The sequence below is a fragment of the Meriones unguiculatus genome, chromosome 8 (genome assembly GCF_030254825.1).
Source record: "Meriones unguiculatus strain TT.TT164.6M chromosome 8, Bangor_MerUng_6.1, whole genome shotgun sequence".
Taxonomy (NCBI): Eukaryota; Metazoa; Chordata; class Mammalia; order Rodentia; family Muridae; genus Meriones; species Meriones unguiculatus.
Window position 1 is genome coordinate 7,270,994 of NC_083356.1, and position 23,211 is coordinate 7,294,204.

The window sequence follows — 23,211 nt, forward strand, 5'->3', positions numbered from 1 at the left end:
CAAATATTTTTGTTCATATTACCATTGTGATAAAACTATCACATCATGTTAGAAAGCGATTTCAGCTTTATGAATTTGGCTACTGAAGGTGATCTTTGAAAAGGGACCTTTATAAAGTCTTGTATCTATCTGGTGTCAGTAAAGTATATAGTAACTGACTCACCAAAAGATCAATTAATATAGCAGTGACAAACTAGTGCTGTGGTGTGTGTGTGTCTGTGTGTGTGTGTGTGTTGTGTATCTGCATCCCATGACATTTTGTGGAAATCAGAAGACAAAGTTTGGAAGTCAGTTCTCTCCTATCACGTGGGTTTCAGAGTCCGAACTTAGGTCATCACGCTTGATGGCAGGGCCTTTACCCACCAAATCAAAAGATGGCTGCCAAAAGATGAAACCTTAAAAGGAAAATCAGCTAGGCAACTCAAGACAGGCTTTTAAGTAAATTGAAACCAAGCCCAAATTATTTTTAGGGCAAGGAATAAAACCATACATGTGACTCCAAACTTTGCAGAAACTCTAATAAAGTCTTATCCCAAATAAACCCTCTAAATTAGGGAAAGACAGTAAGTGTTAATTGAAGTCACAGTTTTAACACCCTGTTGATAGTTTCCAAAATGAGAGGATTTTAAAGCCTTGTAGTCAAAAGGCCTCCCCCATCTCTCTTTCTCTCCTCTCTCTCTCTCTCTCCACATATTTTTTTTTTTAAATCTGGCCAGTCTCCACAAACTGTTAAACAAAAATACTTAAGCAAAAAAAAAAGAGCAATGTAGTTCTAAATAATGCAATATTTTGTCTCTGTTTCTCTCTTTAAACAAGTACCTAAGCAGCATTGGTTAGGGAATAAAATATTTTAAAACAAGATTTTAGTTTTAGTTAAAACCTTTAAGATTTTAGTTTTAGTGCACAAACCTCTGTGGGTTTGTGCACTTCCGTGTAGGTGCCTGTGGAAGCCGGAAGAGGGCATCCAGTCCCCTGGAGTGGGAGGTACAGCGGTTTGTGATCTGGGTGCTGGGAACCGAACTCAGGTCGTCTGTTCAGAGAGTACTCACTATTAACCATCACCTTCAGCCCAAAGCTTTGCTTCTTTAGGTCAAAACTGATTGCATCATCTCTTCTAAACTGAAGGTGTGGCCACCTCTCTTCAGAATCCTTAAAACGGACCTTATTAATAAGATCTTACTAATAAGATTAATAAGGTAACCTGAGATGAATCGCTGGAAACAAGTTTTGCAAAAGATTCGAGAAGTACACATTTTCTTTCTTCTTAAAACAGAGGTACCCATACAGTCTGTCCCTTATGACCACTGCCCTTCAGCAACCCAGTTCCAGGAGGGGAAATTCCAATAACCAATACCCGAGAGCCCAGGGCTCCGGCACCAGGGTCAAGGCTTGACAGGGAGAGTGGCAGCGCCCCTATCCCGTCCCCTCCACGCCCACCTCCTCAGCCAGAGTCCCCTCCCCTTGCCTGAGCCGGACTCTCATTGCCTTCATTGTTGGCCGCATCTGTCACTTTGTGGGCAGGATGACATGAATGGATGGCCCGGACACACCTTCCGTCCCAGTCCTGAAAACCCCTTCGGGATCTGCAGACCGCTCCTGGACGCTGCCAGAGGAGCCGCTGAGGGCCAGGGACGCACCCCACCCCGCCGCCCAGATCCTGCCCGCTCCGCTCGGCGTGCCTGTCCCGGCGCACTCGCTCCCTCCCCGCGGCTCCCGGGCAGCGGGCACGCACCATGCTGCCCAGCTCTGTGGCGGCCCAGGCCGGAACCTACTGGGATGTGGTGGCATCCTCGGCACTCCTCGGCCTCCCCGCGCCGGGCTTTGGCAGCTTGGGCAAGAGTTTCCTGATCGAGAACTTGCTGCGCGCGGGGGCCGGGCCCACGCACGCGCCCCCGCCCCCGCGCCCCGCGCCGGGTCCCGAGTGTCCGCCGCTGCGGCCGCTGCCTGCCAGCCCGGTGCCGCTCAAGCTGTGCCCGGCAGGGCCCTACGGGGTGCGCTGGGCCTTCCAGATGGCCCCTGGCCGGGCTCCAGCGGAGCGAGACAGTGCCTACCAGCCCTCAGCCCCAGGTGAGCTTTGGCGGAGGGGAACCTCGGCTCAGGAAAGCCTCAATTCAGGGCAAACTCGGCTCAGGGGAGCCTTGATCCGGGGACGCCTCAGCCCAGGGAACCTCCGCCCAGGGCAGCCCTGGTTCCAGGTGACCCTCAGCCCCTGGAGAGTCCGGTTGTCCCAGCACCAACACAGTCGCCACGGGTGAGCTGTGCTCAGCGCGAGTGCTTGCCCCAACGGCCCAAGGCTGCAGGCATTGGGCAAATGACATTTGTGGACCTAGGATTCCTTTCCTCTCTCCACCTCATCCCGCCCTCACCCTTCCTGGCCTCCTCCTTCAACAGGTGGCTGGGCTACCTGCGTGGTTTGATCTCAGGGGGAGACTGGGGGTTCGGCCTTTCTGGCTGACTGGGGCCTGTCCTGTCATCTCTGGAAAGTCATTGGCAGGGTGGGGTGCAGGCTTAGCGGCCCTGAGACCTCGCGGTTGCCTCCGTCTGGGTCTGATGGTTTGAAAACAGTTGTGCAAACTTTGGCTTTCACAGTTTGGATCTCTTGAGGTGTTAAGAACTCAAGACAGACGCTCGCCTGGTGCTGAGCTAGTTGACGCAGTCAGGTTGGAAACTAAAGTAGGAAGTTCTCCTATAAACAGGAATTTACCGAAAGAAGTACACTTTGGGTTTATTTATATTTTTACCGAAGAAAACCTAACTACTAGTCAAACTGGGAGGAAGGCTTTGGGTAGCTGAGATAAATAAAGGCAAAGCTGAAACCAGCCATTAACAAAGTTGCCAAGCAATTGGGAAACCGAGATCCAGTTGGATTAATTTTTTTTTTTTTTAAAGCTGCGTCCTTACACGATCCTAACTCATTCTTTTAATCCCGGTGGGTTTGTTGGGAATGACTAACACGCCATTCAAGCAGTGTCCATTGTCCCCGCAAACTGCCAGATCAAATTTATTGCTAATGGCTTTATAGAATTTAGCGTGTTTAGAACCTGTCCCGGTCTTTCACTTGGAATGGCCACTAACAGAATGGAACAAATGAAATTATTAACACCGGCCTCATTCGCAGAGTGTAAAACCTAAACACTGGGAAAGCCTTTTGCACGCTGGGAGAGGAGCAGGCTCAAGTGAAGGCAAGGTCTACGTGCCTGGGGAATGCTTGCATGGTTGTTTTTGAAACGGAATGAAATTAGAAATTTGTGAGATAGGTCCATGAGACCACAAATAAGTAAATACTGTCACACAAATAACAGTTTTTTTTTCCAGATAATTTGGTGATTTGCATGAGTTGATGGTTTGGAATTGTGTTCACAGAAGTTATTTTTAAATGAATTCTTAAGTTGCTGTTGATTGACTTTCAGGGGTGCAAAATTACTTAGTTGTAACCTTTGCTGACTTTTCAGCGGTTAAACTAAGTGTGGATTAACATGGATAGCTCAGTAACCAGTAAAGTAATTTCATATGCATATTCATTTCACTCCAAATATTGTAATTAATGGAGAAAGAGTTTCCAACATTATTTATTTTACAAGAGCATATTCATTCTGGTACACTTACTGAAGTATTCAAATAAAAAAATGACTTTATAAGGAATTAAGAGGGCATAATTGGAAATACTCTACAATAGTTTAGATGTATGTCTTACCGAATCTTTTATTCAGTCCTCACGGAGGATTCCATTTTTCCATTTATTCAAACCTCACCGAGGTTAATTTTAATCTGAACAAGGAAACCTTTGTTTCAAATGCATTTCTGTGAAGAAATCACCCATGGACACCCCCCCCACACACACATGCTACCCTGCCCCACCCCGCCCTGGTAAATCCATGGCCCCAGATATGCTGTTTAAAACCAGCTTTACACTCATTTGTGTTTGTAATTTAGAAGAGCTCACAGCTTTCTGAACATGGCCTCCATTTTAAGCGGCGCTGTCCTGTTTTGGTACACGCAGGAGCCCTTTCATCCGAGGTTGTGAGGTTGTGACAGGAGCTCCAGGGATAATCTGGAGATCAGGTGACCGGGTGTGGCTGCTCTCGCTCTGCCAGCTCAGGGCTGAGCTCTCAGTCTCGTACAAGCTGACTCTGTGCCACGGTTCAGCTCACTTCTTAGAAGAGCCAGTCCCCTCTTCCAAAGATCACAGTAGATCTCTTTTGGAAATAACCAGTGAGGAATCATTAGGTACGTGTTTTTGTTTTTTCGGTTTGGTTTTGGTCCTCGGTGGAGATTGAACTGGTGCCTTATTCATCGCAGGCAAGCTCCTACTATTGACTCCCACTTGAAACCCTTAGGAATAAGTTCCGAGTCTTTACTTTAGACATTGACTTGGGAAAGAATAATAAAACGTGATTTAAATAATTTTAACAAATTGACTACACTTGTTTTTGTCGACCTTAATTTGTTGACCAGTCTCCACGAACTAGTGAGAATTTGCCACAGCCACTTTATAGAGATCACGCCGTCCAAAACTGATGATCTGGACATCTCTTTGTATTTTCCCTTCATTACCTTGGTTACGTATGTACTGTTAATTAAGCCACACATCTCATTCCCTCAGCAAAGCTTGAGGTCTGACGTGTGTCCAGCTGTTTCGGGTGGCTGGCACAGTCACTGAACAAGCAGTGACTATTTCTGCCCCCGTGGACTTACAGTTATACTCTCAGCTACCGATCATTTTCACAATCCTCATAGTAGGCCAGAAGGTAGCTGTTGGCATGGCGATTGTTTTTTGTTTTTTTTTAATAATAAAATTATTTCCCTTGCTAATTTGGTTCTTGTCGTAGGAGCCCCTTTAAATGTGTGCAGACTCCCAAGAGAGAAAAAAAAATGCCCCCAATCTTCAGTCTGTTACCTTGGCTTAGTCTTGCTTCCACTATGAGAAAATAACAAGGGATAATGAGACCTCATAGAATCCAACCAAGGGAATGAATCGGGGAGGAAGCCTAGCTGAGAAAGGGCTCTAGCTCCCCAGGTCAAGAGTGAAAGTAGAGCTTCATTGCTTAGCCCCCGAGAATCAGCAACTTTGAATACTCGGGGGAAAGAGGCTCTGAGCAATACACTACCAAACAGCTGAAGTTTAAAATTGCCGACACCAAAGGGCATTTCTGAAGGCTGGAGGAATATGCATTTACTGACAGCAGGTAATGAATGGAGTCACTTCCACTTTTTATTTGCGAGAGAGAGAGAGATGTCATCGACCCATTGTAGTTTATGAGTGGGGAATCAGGAAACTTTGCAAGCGAAATTCTAAGTATTAAAGGTAATACCCCCAAAGCTTGTTTTGTTTTAGTTTTAGAAGTAAAGGTTTATTTGGCGTACTCTCCCAAAGGGACAAGAGGAGTTGATCTTGGTGGGCAGGCATGACAAGCAGTAGGAGGCATGGTGACAGGAGAAGGAAGCTGAGAGATCACATTCCAACCCCACACACGAAGCAGAGGAAGCGCACTGAAAGCAGGGCAAGGTTATGACTTCCCAACGCCACTCACAGTCTCCCTAGTGATGTGCTTCCTCCAGCAAGGATGCACCTTCTAAGCTCCCAAGCAGCACCAGCGACCGGGGACCAAGTACTCAAACATCTGAGCCTACATGGGGACATCTCTCTGATATAACATTAAACATTGTCCACTCCTTTAAAATGATGCAAAAGCACATCTTTCTGTTTCCCAACACCTAGTACCGCATGCTCATATCAGCACACCCACTCAGCTATTCTACCCATTTTACAGATGAGACAGTTAGGCTCATAAGGCTTTTCAGGTTGTTAATTCTGATGGCAAAGTGTTGAGAACAATTCAGAAAAATCTAACCATGTCATCAGTTTTGCCTCTTGCGTTCATATCATTGATATCCTCACCATTTGAAAAACACTGTGCGTATCAGAATGTGTATGTCTTTTTAAATTTAAAAGAGCAGCCTTGAAATTTACAAAACATGAATTTATCTTAGTTATGAGAATGCCATGTGAATTTTTCTGTTGTGTCCAATCAGTTCTCTCTCTTCAAATTAAGTTTAACAAACAACATTTAATGACATTTATTTAAAAATATTTAGAAAGCATTTGATATAAAAGTACTTTACTATTTATTAAATCCATTTGTGTACATTAGAAAGGATTAGAAAGCAAATTTTTATCCTGGAAAAGTGAGCTAAACATTGTTTAAGTTGTCTTAAGTTATATGTTGTGTAGTCCAGAAAAGCAAGATTGGTGCTTTTTTTTTCTCTCACCCATCCAGAATTGCTTTTTACCATCAACATTCAACATGTTGTCTGACTGTCTCATTTATCTTTCTGTCTAGAGAATTGTCAGCCTATTAATTTTTAACTCTGTCTTACCTACTTGAACTTATGTCTTGCATTTAGAATGACATTTTATTTTCTCTTCATTGAGATACACCGACACTGTGGCTCTATAAAACTGTTTTAAGCACTTGCTAAGGGATAGTTCAGAAGTCTTTAAAGTCTGACTCTGTTACCTTGGCTTAGTCTTGCTTCCACTATGAGAAAATAACAAGGGATAATGAGACCTCATAGAATCCAACCAAGGGAATGAATCGGGGAGGAAGCCTAGCTGAGAAAGGGCTCTAGCTCCCCAGGTCAAGAGTGAAAGTAGAGCTTCATTGCTTAGCCCCCGAGAATCAGCAACTTTGTCAGATTGTCAGATTTATTGATAAATTGTTCTCTAGCTTTGTTTTTGGCTGACTGAAACCTTGGAACTGGCCATGTTAAGATGCTGACCAGAACCAGGACAGCAAGAGCATAGGATTCGGAATGAGATGGTGACAGCCTCATTAGAGTAGATCTTTGCTCCAGCCTTTACCATCTTTTGCTGGGAATAACAGGTTTTTAATATAGCCACATATTTTTGTAACCCGCTTAGCACATCTTTGTAGGTAACATATACATGACATACATAACTCATGACAATTTCTGAGCACAGCCCCCAAGCTAATCACCACCTTTAGGTTGAAGGAGCAGTCCTTATCATGAGTAGCATTCATGGACCCTTTACTTTAGTGCTGACAGAGAAAAACCATCCGTCTTCTACAATAGCATCTGATTTGGAAACAGCTCATGGATGTTTGAGATATCTCCAGCTTCAGCAGCTCCTCACCTTCCATCAGTGAACGCGTTCTCCTTCACTCTGACAATGGGATATGAGTGGAGATGAGTATGGAGCCAGAGCAGCGATAAGTGCAGAAGACAGATTCTAGTTCTTTCTTCCGTGTAGTTTCTACGTTAGTGACTTCAGAGGTCAAGAGCTACAATGGCTTGAATACCCAGAACTTTATGCACATTACATGGAATTTAAGCAGAATTCAGAAGGTCCATGGCTGCACCAGATAAGGATACCATATGTGCTGGGCAACTGGTGGGGATGGTCAAGGATGGTTTTATCTCTCCCCTGATGTTAGGATTTTACTTGGGCCTGTGTGTGCCCGGCAATGCTGTCATCCCCTCTTCTTTATCTGTCTGGGTCAGATTCCATTGTCTTCCTCCTCAGTGTGCTGCCTCCTTCCTCTCCTTGTGCTCACCAGAAAACATTTCTGTTTACTCTAAGATGCTTACATGTAACCAAGTAAAAATGATGGTGACTTATCCGTAAAGGACCACTGTCTGCTTAGGAATTGTGTACTAAAATGTTTTCTGATTTGTTAGTTGCAAAAGTCTGTACACAAGGGAAGGATTTTTTAAACTATTTAATCAAACGTGTACCTCTTTTCAAGTGTGTAGTATTTTATTTATTCTGCCATCCACTTTGTAACTACCAAATTTGCATTGTTGACATTGACTAAAGCTTTAGAATCCATCTTATTCCTTTTGATTTTTGAAGCCAGATCTCACCATATAGCCCATTCTGGCTTGGAACTTTTTCTATGTTGTCAAGAACTTTTCTATTTTATGCAAATTTATATCTTTGAACACATGATACTTCTGCCTCAGCCTCCTAAGAGCTGAGGTTACAGGTGTGCTTGGGCTATACCATGCTCGGCCTAGCTAACTCTTCATCTTCTGCTCCTTCTTCTTTTTTAAAAAATCGATTCTCCTCTCTTAAAGTTTTCTCTGACTCACACTCCCCCGTCCCCTGACTAGGTATACATACAACAAAGTATACAATTTTAAGTCACTATATATAAGTTTTCATTCAAATACATCAAATACACCTGGCATTTGCCAGGAGTAAAAAGGCAGAGTCTAAATGGAAACAATATGATTTTTATCTAAGAACGCTTGTTAGAATCCTCATTTAGAGCTTCATTAGATCATTCTTCTGTTTTATACACTGTGAGTAAGAAATTGGATTTTTGCCTTAACATATAACACACTTACTGGGCTCTTGTATATTTTATTCCAAAGTACTTTATTTTGCTCACAGTAATGTTTCCACTTTTAATGGAATCTCCACCTTTCATTCTTTTTAGCCTCCAGTCAATACTCAGCTTGGCAATGCTGAGTGATTCGTCACTTTATATAAAGTTACCACAACTCATTTCCTTTTTAATAGCATCATTCATTTTTGTTACCTGGCTATTGGTTGTGAATACATCAGGGCTGTATTTTTTTTGTGAGTTATGTGAACAGTAAACTTCTAAAATTCTTTCTGAAGTCAGAGATCAAAAAGCTGCTATGAGTTTTTAGACCTTTGTTTCGGAACTATGGCATCTAGAATAAGAAAAGGCGAAAAAGAAGAAAGAGAAGGAGCCAAGGAGTTTGAGCCTTTTTGTGTTTATTGCTGAATGTTTAATAACCTTGTTTTGTGGATGTCCCTGAGAGGGTGGTTTTGTTATGAGGGCAGGTACTCTTCGGCATCCTTAAGTTTGTTAATCCTGGCGGCCACTAGAAGCAGAATGGGTGACACAGTTCTACAAATCCTACTGAAGTCTCTGAGTTTCTTGTCCTTTAAAACTTTAAACCTCGGATAACTTTTTAAATTGAGATACACAGTGGAGTAAGTTCCCTTTGGACAAAGCTCATGTGGTTCAGTCGGAGAATAAAGCCTTGACTGCTGGCAGGTTTCTAGTAGGCTACCGCACACCGGACTCAGTCACACCCAACAACTCTGAAGTTACACTGAGACTGAAGTCCAAAAAGCCCCCTGAGCCCCGAAAGGAAGGGCAGCATCACAGTGCGCATTTCCGCATTTTCTGTAGGTGCGTTGCATTACAGAGTAAAACCCAACGGTTGCTGTGGAGACTTCCTGACTCAAAAAGCCCAAAATGTTTACTTCCTGGCTCAGAAAAGTTTTCCAGCCCTTCATTCAGAGCATGAATGGCAAGTTGGGGGATGTTTTAAAGACTCTTATCCGTGTCTGAGCCTTCAGCAACTGCTTGTGATCTTAAGGTCTAGATTAAAGTGCTTCACGTTACAGATTGTGTCGTCCACAGTGACCCAAGATGCCTGGTTTCAATACGAGAATAGGGGTTAGTATCAGCTTTAACTTTCAACCACACAACTCAAAATAACCTTTAGCAGGGGGCAGGAAAAGACATGAGAGGCGTTTCCTCTATTTTGTCATAGTTAAAGTACCGTGAGATTACACATCAGCATTTCATAGATTAGAAAAAAAAAATCCCACTTTATTCATTTTCCGTCCTCCTGTGGGCTGACTGAGCTCAGCGGAGTGGTCCTCACTTGGGATGTCCTGAGGTTGTGGTGGGACATCCAGGTTCCATGGGCTGCGGGCCCAAGGTGCTGCCCACGAGACTGACTGGCAGTTGATACTGGCTGGTGACTGGGTGCTCAGCTGGAGCTCTTCATCCCGATTTGGGTTGTTTGATGTCTTGAACCTGTTTGTTGCATGGCTTCTGGGCTCTAAATGGGAGAGTTTGGAAAACAAGCCCGCGTGGTTTCTGAAGCTCTGGACATTCTGGAGCCCCTAACTAAACACAACACGTCTTGGAGGTTCTAAAATGTGGCCGTGCCAACATCCTGATTGAGAAAGTTCGCTGGGACCGTTTAACGTTCCAGGGAAGAACAAACAGCCTCCACTTCTCGGTAGTAGACTCTCAGACCACTGTAGCCACTTAAGATCTGCCACAGGGGAACAGTACGATTCCTGTTGGACCCAGTGTCTGGAGTAGACCTGTGTAGGAATTGACCAACCGAATGTTAGATAGCTTGAGCTCACTGAGACTTCAGTGCAGAGATGTTTTGGGAGCAACAGATGCCATTGTTCTATAGCGTTGTCCTCTGCAACACCTCCTTTATAGTACAGAGAGCAAGGCACTCCCTCAGATCCAGCTAGTTTTCTTGTAGTTATGTAACAGGCAATGTGAAACAGCAGAATCAGTGACCATGGACTCGGATGATGGTCACAAGGATCTGTGCCACAGCTTACAAAGAAGCCAGGCAATCCACTTGATGGTTCTGGATCAAGATATTGGTGCAGGTATTTAAATATATGCTTATTAGTACCTGTTGCCACCATGTGGTGTCGCCAGACTGGGCATTTGGACCCCTGCACTACTGAGCCACCACTACCCAGTGAGATTTGCAAATGTAGCATTACCAAGGTAGTCCAGAAAACACAAATTACCCAATGACTGCAGACAGATTAAAAACACTCACTTTGGGATTAAGGCCTTCATGCCGGCAGCTATGGAGCTGCTCTGAGTTATACTTGGTGCTGGTCATTCCTTTGACCTGGTCCCGGCAGTTGGACCGGTGTTCTTAACCTGCTGGGCATCCCCGTTCCTCTGTATGTGACCTCTCCTAACTAGGATGTCTTTCTCTCCTTTTGTATTCTGAGAGCTTTTCAAATGATTTTCAAACATCCAAAGGTGTTTGTCATGCTTAAGGACACCCTTAGCGAAGCCTTCCTGACTACAGTTAGTTTGTTTGTACATTTCAGAGTGCAGAGATGCCAGGCGTGTCGGTAGCACTGTGTAGCTCCTCAGAAGCCCCGGCCACACTGCGTCTTTTCCCATGTGGCCTCAGTATCGCCCTCCACTCACACATGATCCAGGCGGGGGAAGGGCAACTGTCCATTGAGCACTGCTGTCTGCTAGGCATTGTTGTGCAATCTTTTCAGTGACATCGTCCTGGCTAGACATTATAATAACCTGTGGAGTTTTTGAACCACTGCTAAGTGAGGGGCCTTTTACAGTCCAGGTCTGATTTATCCTTGTTGGTATGGAGGCCAGGCATCCGTATTTTTGCGTATATTGTATTCAGAGCTGAGAAGCATTGCTTGGAGAAAACATATGAAATTCTTTTTATCTTCTTGGGGAATGCATCAGGTTTGATAGAATGAAAGCATTTTGGAGAACTGGAAAATCTATACCTCCCCCTCCATCTTTTTTTTTTTTTTTTTTTTTTTTTAACTAGGAGATTCAGATATGTTAGTTTATTTAGAAAAACAAAAAGGCAAAAAGCAAAAATTTCAAGGATTGGGAAGTTTCCCTCTTTGTCTTTGTAGTGTTAGCAGGCAGTACAGAAGTTGGCACTTGATAGGATGTAGCCCATATTTGACATGGATTTAAAGGCCAGAATCAAGCAAGAAGCATTTCCCTGGAACTATTTTCTCATGAGCTATTCTCACACCTGCTATTTTCTGTTTGTCAAACACTTGAAGCAAAACCCCAAATGCCCACGTCTGTTGTTTCCTGTGGACCAGAAGGGTAAAGGGATGGACCTCCTTAGCTTGTTGTCCTGTTGACTGAAAGTGAAGTTTGCAGCTGGATCACACAAATGGGTTGCTTCAAACTGACTGTGTGACAACACAGGGAGCCTCCTTAAGCAATGGGTAGTTCTTAGGTCTGACTGGACAGAGGTTTGCCTCCCTCTACAGCCTTGTCTTGGGGTCTACCATAGGCTGGATAGTCTCTTCAAATATATACTATTTTTCAAGTCTCAGTTTAGACTTCTTGAAAACAAATCCTGGGAATAATTTCACTTCCTAGAATCCGCCTCTCATCCAGTCCCTACTTTCTTAGCTAATAATCAGTCATTATGTGAAAATCACCATGGTGTATCTTGCTCATTTTTAGCATTTTTGAAAGGATTCAGTCACATACCAGATGCCTGTCACTTTGAAGTACAGCGTCAGTGCATGGAGGGAGAATGTGCTAAATTCATGGCCAGCCCAGGGGCCAGCATACAAGTACAGCTACTGGCCAGGAGGCCTGCCACGATAAATGGTCAAATAATGACACACAGACTTCAGTGACTGAATCTGAAATGTTTATCCGGGATTAAATTGCCCCTTTCCTGCCTTTTTCAGAGCGCCTTCAAAGCAGCTGCTAAGGGCCTAACGGTTTTGAGATATCTGTCAGCCTAGCACTTGCTCTCATCAGCCTCCAGTTTGCCTTTTTCTCATGGCTTCCAAAAAGTATGTTGTTTACAAATATTAAAAGTGTAATGTGTATTTTGAAGGCTTCGTGTTATTTGAAATCTTGGTTTCCTCTGACTGCCACTCAACACTCTCAGTATCACAGACTCACATGTATTGGTACTTGCCTTCTGTCAGACATGAAAAAAGGAGCACTTAATTGGAATTTCACAGCAATTTCCACATAAACCAGTCTAAATAAGGTGTATTTATGTATAGCAGTCAGGAGCTGACTAACCTCCTGTTAAGTGTGCGTGTCAAAGAGATGATTTAAGATGGTGAAAACATTCTGCACAATAGACCCGCCAGTCTTGTCATATCACAATGGGGAGGCCAGTTTCCCTTGCCTCCATAGAATTATTACTGTAGACTTTGACCATACTTCTGCAGCTGCAGAGTTTGGTGTCACCTTGCTTACAGATTTCAAATGCAGCAATGCAGGGCATTGTGGCAGAATGCCGAATTAAACCTTTCCTGGTTTAACATCAGATCACGTGCTTTCAAGCCACATCGTCACACACGAGTTTAATCGGTGTCATGTCTCACATGAACTAAATTTTTAAGCCATTATTTTTCTGTTGTGAGGGCCGTCGGCTAAGACCGGGGAAGAATTTGTTAGAATAGGAAACTCTATCCTTTATTTATACCTTGCATTGTTTTGTGGTGTAACTGGTGTGTAGTCTTCCATGCTCTATACTTGAACACAACCCAAGTGGACATACACAGTTTTGATGCTTCCAGGCCACATGGTAGATGTTAAACTTTGTATGTGTAATTGCAATGTTGACTTTTTTTTTTCCATGCCTAGTAAAAACAAAGAAGAGCCTAAAATCCCAATAGCCATGCATAATTATGTAAAGAACTCTCATTTCAGAGAGGTAATAAGTTAACAGAAATGCTTGAAAATAAACGCAAAGATGCAAACTCATATATCCATAAGTAGTAATGGAAATGTAATCTACCTAAAAATGTCATATTCTTCTTTAACTCCTTTTTTTTTTTTGAGAATTTCATACCTGGGTAGTGTATTTATATCATTTCCATATTGTCTACCTTCAACTACCCTCGCTTCCTCCTTCTCCCTCTCCACCTCTTCTTTACACACACAATGCTGAGTCCCCTCAGTGTTGCTTATATATGTGTGTGTTTAACGCCAACCACTTGGGATTGGAAGACATACCAGGCAGTCTGTCACTCAAGAAGACTGATTCTTCCTCTCTTAGCAGCTGACAATTGCCTGTAGCTCTTCAAGATTTTCCCCTTCCATGTTGGAATGTCAACTGGTGTCATTACCCAGATCTTGTTTAAGTGACTACATTGTTTCAGTTTCATGGAGTACACTTCCAATATAAAATGTATAGTTCAAGTAAAATGATCTTGTCTGTGATGGTTTTATGGTCAACATTAGAATAATTCACAAAAGTACCAAAGCTATGTTTTTTATTAATTTGGGAAAACCAAGATAATTTGTCATTTCTTCTCTTTGCTGAATTACCAATTTTAAAAACAGCATTAAAACACGTTTTTTTAGAAATTCAGATATTAAATAAATAAAAACAATTATATCGACATCTCAACATTGTTTGATAGGAGAGATAGATACTGGGTTTTTAACTTGTTTACAGTTTTGAGGCCTTTGGGATTTTACAAATGCCATAAATACTTTTTTTGGGTAATTTATTTGTTTTATTGTTCCTTTTAAATAAATTGGCTAAAGTAACTACATACTTTTTTATCATAAGAGTGCAAGTCTGAAAATACCGTGTTCTTTAAAAGGTATGTAGGCATATCAAAATAAAATTACCTGGTGTGATCAAGAAAAAAAATGTTGCCACATAAAGAGGGTGTTCTGGGGAGCAGAACAAGGTTAATGTTTTACCCCTGTTCCCTTAGAAGAACAGGAAAGTTTCTTGTTCTTCATTTCAAAGACCCTTTATTCAATTACAGTTTGTCAGTTAATGATGCCACATATGTCAGGGCAAAAGCAGGCGCCTACATTCAGGAATCATGACCTATATTTTTCTATACTGTACTAAATGCATTTTTTTAAAGGCCATGGTATGTTGAAGCCATTTAACTCAGCTTGGCACTTACTTCTCAATAACAGCAGCTATTAGAGTCCACAAAGGTCTTCATAACTATTTTTCTATGGAGCGATGAATGGAGTTCAATATTTGTCTTAAATACTGTATTTCAATAAAATGATTATTATCTTTGTAATGGTGCAGTCAAAATATAAGAACAGCATGTGATAATGATAAAAAAATCCCTCATGATTATTTAGACACCTTTTCGGACACACCGCTCAGGTCTCCTTCCCACACACGCAGGATTCCATAAACATCCCTTCACAGCCTTGTGAGTCATGTGTTTGAATAAACTGAGCAGGACAGAACTAAGGGAGACCCGCTATGGCGTAAAATGCTTTCTGGTAACTAGATTTACCTTGAGAGGCAATGTGATTGTTTGTGAATACTTTAAAACAAGTGGCTTCAATCAGAAACAGGACTTTCATTATGGAACTGCTCAGTAAATTAGCTCGTACCATCTCGGGAATTCAGCTAACCACATCTTTCATATAACCTGAAAATGAACACTGAAGTGATATAATCTCTTTTAAAAAAAGACATTTAAATTGTTTTTTGGTAAGCCGAACCTTTAGAACCATGCCATTTAATATAGTAATCCTTATTCACAGGAGGCTCTCTAAATTTAAATGAATTTGGTCTGAAGATTCACTACCTACTCAAGCTAGCCATAGTTGAGCGTGGCGACTGCCTTTGGCCGGGAGCAGCCATGTTGGCCAGGGCGGATAGGGGCCTGCCCATCACTGCAGACGCTCCTTGCATACTATTGCTCTAGTGTGTCTTGTATAAAGAACAGTTGGCATTCATTATTTGTAATTACAACCACACTGGTTCGGGTCTTTCCGCCACATCTTCCAAATCCGAGGAAAGCGCTTGGCAGGAACTTTGACACTTTAAAATGACTTTAATTTCGGTACAAGTTAGAACCGAGGGGAGGTTTAGCAACGCGGCCCTCCTGCTCAGGGGCTCGGGGAAGCTGGAGTTTTGAATATTGTGTAAAAGAAACGGTTACTCAATGAGATCAATGCTTTCTCTGCAGTGCCCTCCAAACCTTTTCTTCTGAGCGCCTCGCCACTCTACTCTGCGTGCTGCGGTGGGTCCTGCAGGCGCCCTGTCTCCCCCACAGCTTCTTCAAGTAAGTTTTAATGCTTCATCAGCAATGCCTCAGTTACTCTGTAAACCAAAGCAGCAGGATTTAATGTGCTCGGGGAAGCTAATTGGCAGTGCAGCGGCAAGGAGCTAATTCCTCACTAAAAAAAAAAATCACAGCGACCCTATTCAGGAGGTTTCCAGAGATTATCAAACCTCGGCACAGTGAGCGATTGTGAGCCGGTTTTCGGCAACACTAAACCCGGGGCCGACACACCAAGGCAAGGGCTTGTTTTCCATTTGATAGAAAAGATCTCAGAGGGACCAGTTTGGCTCTTTCTGAAGCCTGCAGCCACACTCCGTTGAAGAAGGGAGAAAAGGGAAAGCGGGTAAAAAGGGTGCTCTGTGTGGCGTTTCCATTCGGCTTAAAATGACTCAGAAGAACACAGGTCTAGAGAGTGATTAGAAACTCGGGGATCACAAAAGGGGGTAAATTACTGTCTCTGTCCTCCTGAAGAAGCCTGGGCAGGATTGCAGGAAATGTTTTCAGGAACCTGGTCTCTAAACGTTATAAAAGCAAAATCCATTTGTGTCTGGGAAGAGGAGAATCTAAACAGAGCAGCGTGGTACCCTCGTTCATACACCGCGTTACAGGTGTCTTGTGGTGTCGGTGAAATCCACAGGCAGAGGATGAGCGTTAGAGTGAGTCACAAGAAGGCACTTACGCAGGTACACAGCCACGCCAGGTGAGCGTGGAGAGAGGGCCAGGCCCAAGCCACAGGCCCATGGATGTCTTCAGCCCTTACAGCCCCCGATGTGTTCCTGGGTTTTATGGATGTTTCAGGAGAGGAGTGCCCTCCCCTACCCCCACCAGATGACTCCGGACAAGCGACAAGCGAGGCAGCAAATGCTGCTGTTTAATGAGCTGCGGGCTCCTGGGCTTCTCTTTAGGAGGCTGATACTTTCCCACAGAGCGCTTTGCACGGCTGGGATGTGGCTACAATGGGTGACAGACCCGTGACCAATCCTCACTTTTGCTGGACTCATCCACACGCGACCTCACCACAATTTTTCACTCGGCAGATGAACTTTAGGGAGCATTTCACAGTGAGAGGGCTTGGGCAAGGGTCATTTGTCCTTTTGTGCGGTCATAAAGCCAGGCTCTGTGTGTCAGCCTTTTCTCCTGCTTCACATCCCAAGTGAATTTCTGGACACCATTTAAAGCCCTTGACTGAAAAATAAAGCCGTGAATGAAACTGACTTTTATAGACTCATTCTAGCTCATCTTCCCATATAGCCCTGTCCACCTGAAAGGGGATTTTAGTGGCTGAGCTGAGTGTATATAAGGACTTGCTGAATACACAAGGGCCCATTATCAACTGTGAGGATTGTTTATTAACCAGGACCGATACACTGCTATTTTGGCAGTGACCTATTAATTGTCGATTTAGCTAGAATGCACTGCATTTGAATAGTGAGATAGAAACCATGACTAAACCTTTTACTCGCTCCTTCAAGGTGGTCCTCTACGAGGGCGACTGAAAAACCTGTGCAAATCAAGGCACCATTTATCACCAGATATAGAGTGGCAGGGAAAGATGTCCGAGGGAGACACTTAAACTCAGATGCTTAAAGCCTCATGCCAGTGGCACCTCTGGCTACTAAAGAGGCTGCACACTTAGCTTCACTTACTCCATCTTGGTATCGTTTGCTTCAGGAGGTTGCTGCTGGTGCTGAAGTTCAAGATGGAGTGAGCAGACACAAGGGGAGCTCGAGTAATGGGGTATGCTAAGGGTATACGTGGGTACACGTATTGCTGTTTTGTAGCAGCATTTTAAGAGTGTCTAGCCCATGAAAGTCTGGGCGTTTCATAAATAGGAAAACAAAAAGCCATTATTTTTAAGCAGGTCGCATTTTCTCTCATTACTTCCCAGCCCTTCACACCCAGTGCCCTCTGTTGTAAATGATGCTCATCCCTCAGGGCTTCCAGCCCCATGTTTATCTTGGGGGGGGGATAAACACATGGCTTGAAAGATCAGCGCGGTTCACATTGGGGAAGGGCAGGCTGCCCTTGACTTGTCTGCCCTCCTCGCACTGGCCTCTCATGACCATTTGGAGAGGCTGCATGTGTTTTTAATAAATGGTGCCGTGTCACGATATTACTCATGACTCTGAAATCAGTTTCTTATTTTCCTATGTAGAACGCTCGTTCACGCTGGCAGCAACTAATAATGTGGTGCCATCTTGTTGTCCATAAAGAGTTCTACGTAAACAACCGTGACACCCAGGGTACAGCTAATGAGCTTTACATCTGCAGCGCCTTTCCACTAAAGGAATTTACTAGATTTTCTTTTCTTTCTTTTTTTTTTTTAATAATAAGTGTTTATGTCCAAGTTGCTAAATTATTTTCCATTGCAGGGAAAGAGAGAGAGGGAAAGAGAGAGAAAGAGAGAGAAAATGAACTGTTCAAGTAAGCTTGTGTTAAGTTTCCACTTGGACAGCCAAAAGTAAGGTTTATACTAAAAGTTTTAACAAGTGATGAAACTGGTGGCCGCTCTTGTTTCTGCCCAATGTCGACTCTGCTCCCTCCCCAGGCCCAGGACTGGGTCAGCACATTTGTGGCTAAGCAAGTGAAATGCCTCTTCCACCCTTAACGTGATGCATTTGTTTAATGTTCCACTGGAGTTTTCTCAGCTTCTCAGCGGTAGGGTTGACTCCTTGCTGCAAATGTGGAAGCCAGCATTTGCCCGGTGCCCTTCTCCCATGCAGTAAACAGTTTAATAGGCACGATGCTAAGACATTGAGAGCAGTAGAGAAAATTGAAAGGCACCAGTAAAAGCTGGCCCCTCCCCTAAAGCACTGCACGGAAAATCTTTGATATTACACTCATAAACTTATTTTCAAAAATAACACTTTTCTCAGCTAAAATGAAAAGGAAAGTTGTGGAAATGATGTAGATAATGACTCTTTTTTAAAGCTACCTTTAAAGTTTGAAATTTTAATTAGGTGGGCTAGCTAATTGAGTTAATTAGATAATTATTTAATTTTGTCTTTGAGTACCCAACTTGACCTTTTAAGAATTTTATTCCCTAGAAAACAGAACTTCAACTTGGAACCAACTTTCTATAAGTCTGAGCAGAGAAAACCTGTTACCAGGACAAACTGCTCTGCCTTTTCCTGAAGATGTACTCAGATTTGACATTTCCAGCTCATCAATGTCTCTTTGTCCTTGTTAAAACTTAAAAGAACACCATATCTGCTCCAAGCTTTAGTGTAGCATTGTGTGGAAGACAGCAAGGAAGGGGCATGCTTTTTTACGGGGTGACTGGAGATTGAGGGGTTTCACTTTCAAAGATGGGCAATGCTCTGGTTAATATTGTTGTCACCTGACCTGGGTGTTGGTTTTACTGCTTTTGGCTGGAGTGATGGGTCCTCTGAAGAGCCAGGGCTGTGGAAACCTAGGAGAGACTGAATGCAATTCCCAGCACACACATGCACACAGATATAAACTAGCTAACATATAGAAAGATTTAATGTGGCCATTCTAAGATCTTTGAAGGGACACAGTTATTTCTTTTTTTTTTAATTTAGAAAGAAGTCTGATTATACTGCTTAAAGATCAGTGAGTTTGTAGCTTGTTGGGTTATAGGTATTGACTTCTCAAAAGTGATGGAGTGGTGTTGCACAGATAAACCACGGTAGGTCAGCCGAGAAGAATGTCTGAAGGATCAGAGACTCAAAACAATAGGCTTTCCAAGTTGATGGCTCTATTCAAAGCTCTACAGAGGCAAGGGCAGTATGAGAGTTTCATTCCTGAGGTGCAGTTCTTTCTCTGCCTGAGTGTTCAGCCCAGATCATAGCGGGGGGGGGGGGGGACATCCCAGGCCTGTGGGCTGCTTGTCTATAACCCATTTCCTGAGTAACACACAAAGTCATACGTATAGCTGCTTTGTAAAAGTCCCGATTTTTGGTTCCCTAAGAGTACACAAGTACAGAATAGGAAGGAGTAGGATGGATGGGTGGGACAGAGCAAAGTGGGGAAAAGTGGAATGCTGTCTCGGTGTTTGTCTGCAGTGTCACTGGGATACGAAGTGTGCTTTAGCCATAGGCTCTGCAGAGGAGACCACATTCCTACTAGATTCTGAAAGGCTCAGATTGACCATGACTTTTTGGTTCAGGAGATCCTTTTAAGGCACATTAAATAGACTCTCATGTAAAATCCAAGCTAAGAGGAAGCCACTGAGTGAAGGACCTCTGCACTTCCAACACCCAACTTGGTGAAGAAGTTTCTAAATGGAGGAGAATCCTAAGACCAAATTCTGGAGGCCTGAGGATAGGGTTTGGGTTCTACTAAGCCAGGATAAACAGATGTACACAAACCAAAAAAACACAGGTACACATATAAACATACCCACAGATGCACACATGTGTATTTGAAAATAATGCTGAGGAATCTCTTCACGGAAGAGAAGAGCGTAGGATAGAAACGTCTGGAAGCAGAAGATGAGCAGTTGTAAGTGTTGGGGAAAGTGCTGCAGAATGACACAGGCCTGCAGACAACACCCTCATCCTCAGCCAGGGAAAACTGGCATCAGGAGACAGACTCCAGATTGAAATGGCAAAATCTGAAGGAACAGTAAATGGAGGCTAGTGGTATTTTAGCTGGCCTGTAGGAAAAGCTTGGATCATACCAGTGGCCTCTCTCTCCTCCAGCTCTGAGAGAATGCTGAGTTCATTAGAAGGATGAACTGTCATTAGAAGGATGACAGAGTCCAAGGGAATGGTGCGGGAAGTCTGTCCCCCTTAAGACTGCTATAGTGGCTGCTTGTTTTTACTAGAAAATGGACCAAAGCTTAAAATGTAAAACAGCATGCATGGATTACCTGTCTATACTTCTCTAATGGCCTACCATGGTGCTCACGCTGCTGCTCTATCCTTTCCCCTCTGCATTTCTGAAAGGCTCAGATTGACCATGAATTTTTGGTTCAGGAGATCCTTTTAAGGCACATTAAATAGACTCTCATGTAAAATCCAAGCTAAGAGGAAGCCACTGAGTAAGCCCAATGCATATCGGTGCTTAGGGGTTATGGGGAGTATGTAGCCCTGAAGAAGACTATTTAGAGTTTCTTGTAGCAATAGGCATGGGACTGTTGCCCAGGGTGGGAGTCAGGAAGCCAAAGAGGCTAACCCTCACATGGAGTCCTGGTGCATGGTCAATGGAAACGGGTGTGGAGTTGCCATGGTAAAATGACATGTGTGTGAGATTGGGCATGGGGTGTGGTTGTGAGGAATGAGGACACCAATGCAGCAGACACATGGAAAAGACACGAAGGATATAGCATTCTTTGCATTTGCCATGGATTTTGCTTGTTCATTGGTTGTTACTGTTCATTTTGGGGCACCAAATTCAGAGGAAGTTGGCGCAGAAGTTAATACCCATAGTTGGTTATGGGCCCAGGAGGTTTGTTCTTCATAGGGTGAGGTCTGATTTCGGTTTATGTTCCCCGCGATGTTGGAACTGCATCCATAGATCCTCTACAGGAATATGTTTTCTTTTTTAACCTAAAAATATCTTATTAGGACTTCTATTAAAAGTTGTAGGGATATTTGAATGAGTCTCATCTCCCCGTTGCCTTATTTTGAGATCTAGAACTTGGCATAGGAGTTAAAACTGAATAAAGTCAGAAACCTAGGGTACAACTCTATTGAGAGGAAAATTCAGTTTATTTTATTACCTCAGTAGTCTATAAGGTTTTATATTTCACATATAAATGTAGAAGTGTTTTTTTTTTTAATTTTTTTTATCTGAAATGCTTACCTCTCTGTAGGGCTGGGTTCGTCCTATCTTTGAACAAGGCTTCCCTGATCAAATTCTATCCTAAGCTTATCACACACACCCTCGCCTCTAATCTGTCTTCCCAGTTACCTTGTGTGTCCTTCTTGGTCGCGTAGTACACACTGGAAACAGCAGGCTGTGTGTGACTCTTCGATGCAGCTTCCCCAAAGCTGCCCTCGCCTGGCGTCCGGCCCCTGCCTCCCTCCCGACACTGATGCTGTGAAGTTACTTTTCTGGGATTGTCTGGTTGGACCCCCACGCTGGGGCTGTTTGCCTATTTTCCGTGGGCTCTCCTGCTCTGGCTGTGGCTCTTTTGCTGCTCTGTGGTCCCTGTGATGGTCATGTGCTCCCCTCACTGTTGAGCCCGTGGGCCTCTCTTCGCCAATTGTGAGCATCTTAAGGACAGGTTGGACTCATTGTCAGCCCTCACGCAACGCCTATGCAGCAGCCAAGCTGGTCCCCACTGGGAAATAGATTTGAGCTTAAACTGCCGGCAGCGGGCAAGCGCTTTACCGTCACATTTCTTTGATCACTCACAGTAGCGTTCACTTTGTTCTCCTGGGCCCCTTTTCCTTGCTGTAAGCACAGTGCAGATTTTGAGGCCTTCTTTTAAAACATCACATGCAGCCCTTTCTTTGCTGCTGTCTGTCTTCTTACTCATTACTTTCAAAGGTTCTTCAAGATCTTATCAGTTGGATAGTTTATATATGTCTTTGGGTCTAATGCTTCGGTCTACACCGTTAGATTGGAAACAATTGTTAATCAAGGGCACTCAAATGCAGAGGTAAGAGCCAGGCCGAACTGAGAGTGTCTGGGTGGCATGTGAGCTTGTGTCCTTTGCATAGAATTGGACCTGCATCACTCCATGAACTTTGGGAGTGGCCAGTGAGGCATATGTACGATCCATTTAAGAACCAGGTCAGCTGCCAAGGGGGAGACAGACTCATGGGACATGGCGCTATTTTTGTGTTATTTTATTGACCCCTTGGAGCATCCTCCCATGATCAACATTTTATCTTGTCGCCAAAGAAGTCCATGACCCAGAGAGCTTAAGCAGCATGGCTCTCACTGTAGAGCTATGCCACTGCACTCACTATGAGGTGTGACTCTTCCGAGAGGCTAAGGAGAACTCTTCTCTAACCCTGTGCCCTTTTGTCTTGCTCCTCTCCGCCAGGAGAAGAACACGGGCTGCCTCTGCTGACCCAGGACTCAAATGCCAAAGCTCGAAGGGGGATTTTAAGAAGAGCTGTGTTCTCAGAGGACCAGAGAAAGGCCCTGGAGAAAATGTTTCAGAAGCAGAAATACATCAGCAAAACAGACCGAAGGAAACTCGCTGTCAGCTTGGGACTGAAGGAGTCACAGGTACCAATACGGAGGAGGATGCCTCCTATTCCTAACTTCAGCAGGGGTGTGGTGATGAAGTTCGTTCTTTTTGCCAAATATGTCTTGTGTGAGGCTTGTACCCAAAGAACTCAAATTCAGGAGAATTCAAATGTCATCCAAGTACCTAGTGACCTTCTTGGGTCATCACACCTGGCCACAGTGAAGCCGTCTCACTTATATCAGAGGACATAGTTATATTGCGTACTCAGCATCTATCTATCTATCTATCTATCTATCTATCTATCTATCTATCTATCTATCATCTGTCTGTCTGTCTGCCCATTACGTGTATATATGGATGTATATTTTCATACATATGTAAATGTATATACATAAATCATGTGTGTATGTATGTATGTATGTATGTGAATTGTCTTTATATACAGAGAATCGGGCTAAATAATTACCTTCAAAAGCAGCACCCAAGTTTTCTGCCTTTCTTT

At 43.6% G+C, this 23,211-nt stretch overlaps 1 protein-coding gene and 1 long non-coding RNA gene across 3 annotated transcripts in view; one reads left to right on the forward strand and one right to left on the reverse strand.

Annotated features, from left to right (window-relative positions):
* LOC132655760 (uncharacterized) overlaps positions 1 to 1,889 on the reverse strand; it is a 22,017-nt gene extending 20,128 nt beyond the window's left edge. Inside the window, exon 1 of one of the 2 annotated variants that reach the window (XR_009593577.1) lies at positions 1,773 to 1,889. This is a non-coding gene — a long non-coding RNA (uncharacterized LOC132655760). Of the gene's footprint in view, positions 1 to 1,732 lie in introns of both variants that reach the window. The other variant, XR_009593578.1, reaches the window with a different exon arrangement.
* The window catches only part of Dbx2 (developing brain homeobox 2), a 27,838-nt gene continuing 6,077 nt past the window's right edge, over positions 1,451 to 23,211 (forward strand). The window contains 4 exon segments of the mRNA XM_060388749.1: positions 1,451 to 1,638; positions 1,640 to 2,067; positions 15,500 to 15,595; positions 22,560 to 22,747. Coding sequence (XP_060244732.1) covers positions 1,532 to 1,638; positions 1,640 to 2,067; positions 15,500 to 15,595; positions 22,560 to 22,747 — 819 coding nt within the window. The 5' untranslated portion in view covers positions 1,451 to 1,531.